Consider the following 12,687-nt stretch of genomic DNA (forward strand, 5'->3'; position numbering starts at 1 on the left):
AGGTGTTTAAATGAAAACTTGTATGTGAATGTTCATAGCAACACTATTCACAACAGCCAAAAGGTAGTAACAACTCAGTGTCCACCAACTGACAAACGGATAAACAAAATGTGGTATTTGTGTATCATAAATGTTATTCAGCCATAAAAAGGAATGAAGTACTGATTCATGTTACTATTTAGATGAACCTTGAAAATGCTTTGCTAAGTGAAAGAAGCCAGACACAAAGGCCACATATTCTATGACTGTATTTATATGAAATGTCCAGAACAGACAAATCCATGGGAACAGAAAGATTAGTGGTTGCCAGGTGCTGGAGGGGAAGGGGAAGGCCCAGTGACTGCTCAATGGGCACAGCCTTTCTTTGTAGGTTAATGAAGATACTGTAGGATTAGATAGCGGTAATGCTTGTAAAACATTGTGAATTTATAAACACCACTGAACTGGACAGTTTAAAATGATGAAAAGGATGAATTTTATGTTATGTGAATTTTACCTCAATTGAAACAATACTGGAGAAGAGAGAAAGCACTTAATGATTCTTATTTTATGCCCAGCCTTATCTTAGGCTTTTTCCATCTGTTTTCTTGTCAATACAAGTGGACCATAAATTCATTTGTCCATAAGTAAGTCATGACCTAAATGAAGAGAATTTCCCAGCTGGAATTAAAACTTTAGCATTTGTTCCGATTCTACCTCCTCTGTGAAGCATTCCCTTAACTCTCCTAAGACAAAAAAAAAAATGCCTACATATTACGGAACACTTCTCTACCTTCTTCCAGCTTCTGACATTTGCACACGTTATGCCTTGGCTTTATTTTTACATGTGTTTTCTTTTACCATATAACATGTTTGTTACCTGGTTTCTGAGCTCCTCAAGATCAGGACGGGTCCTTTGTGTTTACAGTTCTGTGCTCAGCACATAGTACATGCTCAATGAAGGTTTTTCACGGGCCAGCTGGAGTCACATATTTGGTTCCTGTAAATATACTACATTAATGGCTCCTAAAATAGCCATGCCTGCTTGACTTGCCTGTGCAACACTCAGCATCCATTTCCCAGAAAGAAACTAGGTCACATCTGGGACGCATGAACAGTTTTAAGAAAAGTTCTGTCTAAAACTCAAAAACCCTTCAGTGTATATCAAATATTATCAAGCTGATGATGCCAAAAAACTGTAAGGGATTAAAACTTCATTTCATTATTACATTTTTGGTCTTTGCTCTTTTACTTCATTTAATAAGTTTTATAGCAACAGAACGACTTGCACATGTTGGAAATCAAAACAGGATGAAAATGGCGAAAAGAAAAGCAAAACATTTCACTTTATGCTTCTTTTTCTTTGTTTGTGAGTTCTCCCCTGCGCTGTGGTTATTTTGTACCAGGTCTGTCTTTCTGGTTATGGGGACGACTTGTGCACATAAGATCTAAGACATCTCTGCCTTCCTGTAAAAATGTGTGTCAACGGAGAAAAAAATAGATTTCTATCAATAAAGAGGATCTGAGGATGTGAGCCTCTCCTGACCGCAGTAACATGTAGGATGCTTCAGTAGGGAAGCACTTGGAATGACCTGCCTTTGGTGGTTTCTAGGGACAACAGCAGAATTTGCTGGGTGCCCACAAACCTTTGGTTGTCCCTGTGCCAGAACATAGTTCACGTGTTCTTGTTACTTTCTCTTTTGTTTGTGATTCTTAAAGTATCTTTTTTTTGTGAAAAGGAGGCAAAATACTTCCTTTCTGATAGCACATCCTTGGAAAATCGTAAATCGTTCCAAAATGGAATGGCACAAAAGCACAGTAGGCATTCCATTAATTATATTATGCCCACTCACCTCCACTCTTCCCCCAGGTACCTAAAATGGCACAAAGAAAATTCACATTCTCGCTCTCTGCTGCACCATTTCCCTCTGAATTTTTTTTGAAACCTAGAACAGATTTTACACCTTCATAAATGTTAGCATTTTGTTGCTGTTGCTCAGGCTAAACCGGCCGATTAATCCTGATTCTTTCTCTTTCTTCTGTTGACATTCCATATTGGAGAAAGGAGGTCATCTGATGGAAAGGATCTGAGTCCTGTGTCTCAAATTCTGGTGAAATCTGTTCTCCCTTATCCTGTCTCAGATCCCTTACTTCAGATTTATCAGCATTTATTGAATATCTGTTATAAATAGTGACTGGTTCTCTGCTTGGCTGTAGTAGGGGCTCAAAAATCGACTCTATTCCCATCTCCCTCCCATTTGTTATAAATATTCATTGTCTTAGTCAGGGCCGTGGCCAGAAACAGAAAACATGTTCACATTGGATTCTGATGAGAATTAAATGCAGAGACAGTTTACAGAAGTATGAATGGAGTTGGGGAAACCAAAAAGTCATCCTGAGGCACCCAGAGATAGCAACGTCAAGTAGCTGTTACTCTTTAGGCCTGAAGAAGCAAGGGGAGGCCACAGTATCATGGAGCTTGGTGAGAGCTGGTGCTCTGAAAGGCTGCTGCCCATAAGGGCTGCAGTCATAAAGGGACCAGCTACCATTAGACTCTCGGCATTGAAGAGGTGGGGAGAGGTTACTCCTTGTTGGCTGAACTGAACAGGAAGCCAGAGGGCAAAGGGAGCCTGGCTGATGCAGTCTGCAGGGCAGAGAAGTGAAGGGCATGGATCTAGGTGACCAAATGGAAAATAAAGAGCATGCTCACTTCATAATTTAACTTCAGAGCAATTCATGAAGCAGCATTATTATCCAAATTTTACAAATGATGACACTGAGGCAGTCAAGTTTAAATAACTTGCTGAAGGTCACCTGGCTACTAGGTGGCAGCCTTTGGATTTAAATTCACGTCTTCTAGTTCCACACCTATTCTTTTATACCAGAATGTCTGTCTTACAGTTCACATTACATGACCAACCTTATATTTCTGACAATGTGAATCTTGTAAATGATTATGACTTCCATATTTAATTTGGCTGTTAGGAAATTCAGAGTCAGATGTTAAGCCCCCATTGCTAAGTGTGCAGGATTTGCATTTCTCAGTGGCCTTAACTTACTGTTTTGATCTTACTTTCCTTTTGCCCTGATTTTTAAAATCTTTTTATATTACAGATATTCTCTTCCATGTCTTTTCTGAAGAGGTGAAGGATAAACAAATGAATAAATGAGTAGCTAGTATCTGTGTAACCTTTGGCCTCTGCTTGATCAGCCTTTCTCCTAATACAGACTACCACTGTATAGGGCCCCCTAACCCTCACCTCCACCTTCAAACACACACATCCATGATCTCTGCTTCAGAGTTGGTTTTATCATCACAGCCTTTTTCAACAAACTACCCCCAGCAGCCACTACCCATCAATTAATATTGGCAGGGGAGTTGAAACCTATTTGCTATGCCTGGTATAATATGACCAGTAAATTGACTGACAAATCTACAGGGTCTATAATATGGAAATGCCCTATGGAGAGAGTAGCTTCTTTTTTAAAAAATTTAACTTAATTAAGTTATTTATACAGCATGGAGAGAGTAGCTTCTGTGCTTAATCACAGACATCCTGAGAGCCTTTACTTAAGCTCATTGTATGTGATGCCCATCATTATAGTCTGACTGCTTCCCATACTTTAGTAAAAGGCAAGATGAGCAATACGGGAGTGCACTCCCTCTACAAATAATTAATTTTTCTTCTTCAGACTCAAATGTGTGGCATTATTCCAAGATACCTCAATGGGTATTTTTTAAAGTTGCTTGCTATTGGTTTTTATCATTCTAGATAAAGGCCTATTTGGCCTTATTAATAGAGTTAGCTCTGCTAAAGCTGCCAGGTCACAGTAACATTATCTCACATCCTGAGGCAGCACGACTGCACCATTCAGAAGACAGTGGAATTTGTTTAAGCAATGTGAGACTTGGATTTCATTCAAGACCATTTAGTGGTTCCCAAAGGACCATTATTAAGAAGACTTGCCCATAAGTTCGTAATGGCCCTGGAATCAAAATATTACAGATAAAAGCAGTTTCTTAGAGTTCTATATGTATTGGTATATTATAATGTGTTTTCAGGTATATCATTTCATAACCTCCAAACAAAGCTTTAACAAGTTGCATAGTAATGCACATATCTGTCTGTAGGTATATAAATATATAAACACAATGAGTTTGAGTCTGTGGGATCTACCCAAACTTGCTGATTGCCATCATTAATATGTTCTTTAATCAAATTGTTCACCTTCTGCTCTGCTGTGTGAAACTCAGGTTCACTGGCCTGTGAGCTTTGACCATAAGGAATGATTATTCTTTTACTCCACTGACAGCCTGAGCACTTTCTCTTTCTCCCCCAAGTCCACAGATTGACACAGATGTGGCTCTTTCTGATTCAGATACAGTCTGTTCTTTGATATATTTGAAACTAAAACTAAGAAAGTATTCAGGATTCTGACCCCTTCCAATGTAGAATCTTCCTGGAAGTTCTTCTTTTCCATGTTCTTACTACTCCTCTATTTGTTTCAAAGATGAACAATGAACACATTGATGATGTTTTCACATTTAAAAAATTACTGTCTCATATATCACCTCATTATTTTTCCATATCATCCTGTATAGTGGATATCATGGTTCATACTTTACCAGTGGAGATACTAATGCTCTGGCATTCAGAGCTACACTAGCTCTGGGAGGGTCAGCTGATCCAGTGATGCCATAGTCATTAGTGTTCATCATTTATTGCTGATTTTAAAATATCTGCTGTTCATTTGTGTGTGTACAACACAATACCAGACATTGGGAGTGATACACAGATATACAGAACAAATCGGAACATGTCCTCCAAGCCCCAAGGTGTCATACTTCTTTCTTCCTCCAAGTCTTTCCAAGTACTGTTTTTTCCGCCTAACTCTTCTTGACTCTTCCTCATTTCTCTAAACTTCATGAGCAGGGCAGCAGGTCTGTATTCACTGCTGTATCCCTGTCACTAGTGCTCTGTACATGGTAAATGGTCATCGGTATTTGATGACTGATTTTTGAACTCGGCATATCAATTTGTCTCTTGCTGTCCCTGCAGGAATTTCAGTTCCTTGTTGCCCCGTTGTAACTACAGCTCACATTTCTCTTGCCCTTGGAGTCCTAATGCCATTTTTGCACTCTGAAATAAACTCCTGAAAAAACAGGTGATACAGATGGTCTCAAAAGTCTTTTTTCTGTGACAATTTGTCTCGAAACTTGACCTGGGCCCACTGTCAGTCCAAAATAGAAAGAGTTGATCAGGGACAACACTGAGAACTAAGCATAAAGCCTGTTAAAATTCACCAGTTTAATAAAAAATTAATCAGTTTCTGACTTTTGTACTAGAAATAGAATCATAAATTATATCCTTTGCAAATCCAGATTCTCAGCTATATTGATTGTTAACACTCAGAATATAATATCTATGACAAAGTTACAATAAAATTATTGCTTCCAGAGTGAGTAGAACATAAATTTAAAAGATTTAACAGGAGGAAATATCCTAACTCCATTATAATGTTCCGATGTTGTTTCACAGACATAAGAAATATTGTGTACATATTTAACTCTATGAAACTTTGTCATCATCATCATCATCTTCTATTCAAACATCTCTGCATTTCTGGCACGAGCACTGGGGCTGAAGCACAGTGTGTACTTAGCAAATGTTTTTGAATTGAATGAATACACTTACTATGACTGATCCTTGACAAGAACTTTATGGTGTACAAGGTGAACAGTTGTCCAGACATTATTCCATTGGAACCTCATAACAGCCTAGTGGGTTGGATAGAGGGATGACTACCAACTCTATCTTAAAAATAAGAAAAGAACAACTCAGAGGGATTAATTGATTCATCTAAGTTCACATACAGCTAGTATGTGATAGAGCTGTCATTCAAATCCAAGTCTTGCAACTCCAAGTCCCGACGCTTTTCTGGCTTGACTTTCAAACTTAAGTTTATATATGGTATGAGGACTGAGAATTCCTTAACAAGTCAAGTGGCACTCAATATATTTGTAAAATATCAAAATAAAATTTTTCTAATTTTTTAAATTAGAGAGTCATTAATCTAAATAAACACAGACACCATTAAAACAAATTTAGAACCTGCAAATAATTGAACACATTGTCTTAGGACTAAAATGAGAGGAAACCACGGGATATGTGGAATAAAAACAATCATGCTGTTAGTGAAATGTCAGTATCTCTTAGTCTGAAGGAGTGAGTAATTATCACAAGAGGAAAGGAAAAATAAACCGTAATTAAGCAATGATTGTAATAGTGTTCCTCTGGGGATAATTGTTTGTCTTTATTGCATTCCAGCAACACTACTCTATAGATGATATAGAACCTACTATTTTCATTTTAATAGTTACATTTGATCCATGCATTTTTAAATCTATGATTTTAATAAACAAATTGTTTTCTTAAGGTATTTTAAGTTTAGTAACGCTTTAGTTTTTATGTAAGGCACTATGAACATTTTTAGACAACCAGCGCCTCATTATTTAACAAAAACAACAGACCATTGTTAATTCATTTGGCCCAACAATGAATAAACATCAATAACTCTGCAGTAATTAGAGCTGCTCAGAGAGACAGAGCAACTCAGTAGCTCCACATTTTACTGAAATCCTCAGGCTGAGGCTGGTAGGGTGCCAAAGAGAAAATTCCAGCATCCAGTTGTAGGATGGGCTTCTTATTTCTTTGTTAATTTTTAAAATAAATTGTAACTGTCCTCATTTCAAGAAAGGTCTTCAATTTATTTACAACAAAAGTACAGGTATGATAAAATAAACAATCCGAAGTCACTAAAAACAACCAATCAGTAAAAGAGGAAAGGAGGAAAATTTTATCAGGAAGTCACAGGAAAATACAACTGAGTGTGTATCATATGTAGTCATGAACTTCTTAGCAACTGAGGAAAAGAAGGAAACATTATTCTTACTATTTAGCAGAGCCTGGAGTTCTGTGAGGCTTTGGATTCAAATCTGTTCTTAGAAAAGGCTTTACATAAATAATGTAAATGAGAGCACACTTTACAACAAAAGTATACACGTATCCCTCACATGAGTACATTTTATAGATATGGCCTTGATGAAATCCAAAACAAACTGGAAAGATAAGACTGTGGTGTGGACCAGAGTGATATGGCTTCCTGGGGATGGGCGCCAGTGGAGAAAAGCTAATAGGTGGGACAGGAGAGCTGAGGCAGTTGGGGAGGTTCCCACTACACATAACCCTACATTTCTATGTGAAGTAGGACGTACCCCCTCCCCTATTTACCACCTTTCAGTGGCAACCCATTGCTTTCATGATAAAAGGAGATTCTTACCATGGCCTTCAAGGCCCTACATGATCCCGCCTCTGCCCATTTGCAGTCGCATTTCCCTTGGATAACTCTGCTCTCACCATGATGGATCCCTTCCAATTCTTCAAATGCATTGAGCTCGTCCTACTAAAGTGCTTCTTCAGAGGCTGCTCCTTCTGCCCGAAATGCTCTCTCCTTGCCCTTTAGCCTGGCTAATTCCTGCTCATTTAAAAGATTTTGGCTTAAGTATTCCTGCTACAAAGAAGACCACACTGACCACTGCCTTGCTCCATTTGTATTAAATCACATCTATAATTCTTTTACACAGAATGTGGCATTTTTCTTCATAGCTAATTTATTTAACAACCTATTTGAGCTTTTATTTACTTAAATTCTTCTTATAGTATATACATGGGGTAGGATACATACATACGTATATTTTCTAGGACCGAGACGGCCTAGAAGCATATCTAGCATCCAGATCTTGGTTTCTAACATCATTCTCCAATAAAAGGAGCTAGGGCTCCCTGGAGAAATGACTGATTCTAGGGGCAGAGAGAATGCAAGATGAGCCTAGAGCATCTCGCAGTGACAGAAAACAAGGAAGTGCTTTAAAAAATGGTGATATGGGGCTTCCCTGGTGGCGCAGTGGTTGGGAGTCCGCCTGCCGATGCAGGGGACGCGGGTTCGTGCCCCGGTCCGGCAGGATCCCACGTGCCACGGAGCGGCTGGGCCCGTGAGCCATGGCCGCTGAGCCTGAGCGTCCGGGGCCTGTACTCTTAACAGAAGAGGCCACAAAAGTGAGAGGCCCGCGTGCCGAAAAAAAAAAATGGTGATATGTGAAAAGCACATGGCAGTCAACCTGAAAGAGCCCCCAATGGCCAAAGCTGGAACAGTTTGAGCAACAAAATAAATAATGATAGTATTGGATTATAACCTAAAGAATAAAACAAACATCTATGAATCCATAATGATATACATGATAGAATAAATAAATAATTGGAGGAGAAGAGACAAATGTTTCTTACAGAAGAATTACAAATAATAAGAGCAGTTGCTCCCCCTTCCAGAAGGTAGAGCTTAATTCCTCTCCCCTGGAATGTAGGCTAGGCTGAGTCAACTCCCTTCTAACTAATAGAATATGAAAGCAGTTACTGTAAAAGTAGTAATTTTACAGTAAAGAAATATGACAAACACCACTTCACTAAATGATTAAGGTTAACATCACCAGTGATAAGTCATGTTTATAGCACGTATCCTTGACACAATGTGATGAGAAGCACACTCCACCTTTGGATTATTCATCCAAAAAATCCATAACTCCAGTTGATTGTGAGAAAACATCAGACAAACCCAAATTACCTAACTGGTAATTTTCAAGAGTGTCAAGGTCATAAAAAACAAAGGAAGTCTGAGAAGCTGGCACAGTTTGGAGGAGTGTAGCGATACATGCTGACTAAATGCAATGTGGTGTCCTGCATGGAATCCTGGGACAAAAACGTTAGTGGAAAAGCTGGTAAAGTCTGTAGTTCAGTTAGGAGTATCGTACCAACGTTAATGCTTATTGATAAATATGCTTTGGTTGTGTTACACATTAACACTAGGGGAGACGCAGGAAGCACATATAGGAACTCTCTATACTGTTTGCAATTGTTCTGTAAAACTAAAATTATTTCAAAATGAGAAGTTAAAAATATCTTCTCCCACTGAACTGTTAGCAGGAATCATCCTGTAGTGATCACTACTATATGTCCATTCCTAGAACAGGGCTGTATGCTGGATAAGACTTTGGTTCTAGAGCCCGGCTATACATTGAATTCCTGTCTTGGCCACTTATGAGCTGTGTTATGAGCAAGTTTCTTAAGTATTCCAGTCTCAGTGTTCTCATCTATAAAGAGGAAGATAAGGTGGTTGTGAGAACGGCAGGGCTTACTATGTATAAAACACAAACAACAGGGCAAGGTTAGTTATCATTGACATAACTCTCATTCAGTGTATCATTGTTGAATGACAGAAAGCATGACACAAGGTTTTTGCTAAGAAAGAGTCACAATTCTATTAAAGTCATAAAGAGAGAGTGTTTGGAGAAAAGGTTCGGGGCACAGAGTAGTATGAATGAAATGGGGGTTCCATGAGGCACAGTGGGTAGGTTGGCAGTAAAGATGGCAGAAGTGTAAATTGTGGAGAGTGAAGCAAGGAGCAGTACTGGTATGGAAGTATGTCTGAGGGCCCTGTATCAATATTTTGATTAATAGTGAAGAGCGATTAGCCTCTCTGGGGCATGCTGCCTTAGGTAGGTTCTTCACTGGAACCGCACTCTGCTCTGTATTTGCAGAGGGCTGACCCCTGAAGCATACATTTCTCAGCCTCCCACTTCTGATGGTTTCCAGCTGAATATGGCCAAATGGGAGGCAACGGTGAGACACTGGAGGGTGGGAGATTGGAGTCCCTGGCTGGGGCAATGACTCCAGCAGCAGCTACATCTCCATCAACAGTCCTGCCATGGTCTCAGCTTTTGCCCAGAGGCCAGTGGTACCACCTCGTCCTCTGTCCCTGTAACCTAGGGTCTTAATGGCCTCCTTCTGTCAATGACTCTTGGGTTGCCTCCCTGTCCTCATTTTGGCTCTCAGTTCCTCCGTTACCTGTGTAACTTTACCAGTTTTGGAATCGCTACTATGAATGCTCAGGTGGTTTCTACTTCCTGATTAGATTCTGACAAAAACAAAGGTCATGATGAAATTCCCTGTTTTCCAGACCGACTGAAACTCTGGGGCAAGGTTTCCCATTGCTACACTGGTTGTTTTCCTAAGTATCTATTATAGTCAATGTGCTGTGAACCATCCTGGGCTTCAGGTATCGTGACGTTTAGAAGAAGGAGGTGTTGCGGAGAGCCTGTTTAGGATTACTGAAGCACCACTGCTTTGCAGACAGTCCCAGACAGATAGGAAACATCTGATGGGAGGAGGAAGTTTCAGAATCACAGTGACACAACAGCCAGCCCCAATGATAGATCCATCAGGAGTTATACGGGCCAAAGAGCTCCCCTGCTCAGAAGTATGCCACAGTGGGACTCCCCTGGTGGTGCAGTGGTTAAGAATCCACTTGCCAATGCAGGAGACATGGGTACGAGCCCTGGTCCGGGAAGATCCCACATGCTGTGGAACAACTAAGCCTGTGAGCCACAACTACTGAGCCTGCGCTCTAGAGCCTGTGAGCCACAAGTACTGAGCCCGCACACCCAGAGCCCATGGTCCACAACAGGAGAAGCCACTGCAATGAGAAGCCTGCGCACCTTAACAAAGGGTAGCCCCTTCTTACCGCGACTAGGGAAAGCCCGCTCGCAGCAACGAAGACCCAACGCAGCCAAAAATAAATTAATTAATTAAAAAATAATAATAATTTTTAAAAAAAGAAGTATGCCAGAGTATTGGAGCCAGAGCAGGGGCATCCATACCATTCCAGGTCCTTTAAATAAACCTGGCTTAGTCATGCTGGGACTTCATACAAAAAGATGCTACTATCACCAGCACTGTGTCTCCAGCATTCATTTAGACTGCCTCTCACGTGAGTTCTTGCTCTCTTCTTCCTCATTTGGGCTCCATTTCTCACACTTATTCCTCACCTCACCCTTGGGAATAACAACCTGGCTTGGCCGGCTGCCCTACCTTGACCTTGGTATCCCTTCCAGAAGGTCATTCTGGCATTTGTCTCCCAGCTCCTCACAGCCCCACCACAGTGATGGAAGATTCTCCTTCCACACCCCCACTTAGGACATTACGAGGGTCTTCCTTTTATTTCAGTTTACCCTTAAAAATAGGAAACCAAATGAAAGACAGCATGCGAGAGTTGATGATGAGATTGGCAGCAACAAGTCAGGCTAGAATAAAGGGAAGAGAGATAGAGGCAAGAAGTTAGCTAGGAAGTTTTTAGATGTAGTTAGAACCTAGACTCTCAGAGTGGAAGAGGTGAAGATGTATGGGAAATCCAAGAGATTTCTTTAAAGGAAGATAATAATAGTAATAATATTTAATTATAAAGATACAGAGTATCTAATCTCTTCCTTTTAGCCTCAGTCAGATGGTTCCATAAACATCCTTGCCTGTCTGAGAGACAGCAGCAGTGACAAGTAGTGTTGTCAGGGTGAGTGGGCTTTTGCTTCTCCACAATTTCCACTGGTTTTCCCCTTTAATTCCTTGATCTTGGGCAGCTGACGTTTTCTCATTCTTATGGAAAGGGCTTTGCAAAAGCAGTTTTGTGAAGTCTGGTAGCTCCTACTTTCCACCAAATTGAGTGCCCAGAGCAATTCCTATATAGAAATTCTCAGTTCTCTACAGAAAGAGGTAGTTTATTGCTATCAAAGATTGATCACGGCACTTAAAATCTATACTTTATTTTAAAACAATACCATTAGGCAGTGATTCTAAACAACCACGTGCACTCTCATTCAAACCAGGCTCATACATGCCTTCTTTCCCTCTCCTGTAAAGGTGAGCCCGGCAGTGTTCACTTCCCCAGAGGTGGCTCTTTGATGAAAAATAATGAAAATGTTTGTCACCACAGGCTGATACTGAGAAGTTACCTACTCAGCCTAGACAGCAGCCTATTTTTAGCTAAAAATCCAGGAAGAAAATGTATCTGAAGTGTGATATTGTGAAGAGTATGGGTTTTGTATGCATTCAGAGTTAGTTTGAGTCCTTGGTTTCACGATTTACTGGCTCTGTGACTATTGGTAATTTATTTAACTTCCCTGTGCTTCGGTTCACTTACCATTTATTATTTTCCTATCACAAAAATCAGGATAGTAATATGCCCCTTATAGTGCTATTTAAAGGATTAAATGAGTATTACTATCTGACCTGGCATGTCTGGCATTTAGTGGCTTGTTATTGCTGGTGATGGTGTTTTTAAGTGTATTTCCTGAAGGATCGTCTCTCTTATTCTCTCCCAGAGAAAAAGTGAAGTTACCGCTATAGTTAGATGGCAATGGTTCTTAATGCCAGCTGCATTTTAGAATTACTTGGCAGAGATTTTCAAATATACCAATGCCAGGCCACATCTCAGAACAATTCAGTCAGAATCTCTGGAGGTGGAACCCAAACAGGTTTTTCTAATATGCAATTGGGAGTGAGAATCACTAGGTTAGAGGAACCATAGATCTGAAGTTGGATGGTGTGATGGTTAATTTCGTGTGTCAACTTGACAGGGCCATGGGGTATCCAAATATTTGGTTAAACATTATTTCTGTGTGTCTGTGAGGGTGTTTCTGGATGAGATTAGCATTTGAATCTGTAGAATAAGTAGAGCAGATTGCCCTCCCTAATGTGGGTGCGCATCATCCAATCTTCTGAGGGCCTGAATAGAACCAAAAGGTGGAGGGAGAATTCTCTCTGC

The 12,687-nt window shown here is 40.1% G+C and overlaps 1 protein-coding gene across 2 annotated transcripts in view; it reads right to left on the reverse strand.

Moving 5' to 3' along the window:
* FGGY (FGGY carbohydrate kinase domain containing) overlaps positions 1-12,687 on the reverse strand; it is a 455,489-nt gene that overhangs the window by 13,240 nt on the left and 429,562 nt on the right. Inside the window, exon 17 of one of the 2 annotated variants that reach the window (XM_027108360.1) lies at positions 4,674-5,211. The exons of the other annotated variant lie outside the window; for it this stretch is intronic. Within the exon in view, the coding sequence (XP_026964161.1) occupies positions 5,102-5,211 (110 nt within the window). The 3' untranslated portion in view covers positions 4,674-5,101. Of the gene's footprint in view, positions 1-4,673; positions 5,212-12,687 lie in introns of those variants that run through there. 2 annotated transcript variants of the gene reach the window in all.

The sequence above is a fragment of the Aethalodelphis obliquidens genome, unplaced genomic scaffold, assembly GCF_003676395.1.
Source record: "Aethalodelphis obliquidens isolate GAN/ISIS:26980383/991018 unplaced genomic scaffold, ASM367639v1 scaffold9, whole genome shotgun sequence".
Taxonomy (NCBI): Eukaryota; Metazoa; Chordata; class Mammalia; order Artiodactyla; family Delphinidae; genus Aethalodelphis; species Aethalodelphis obliquidens.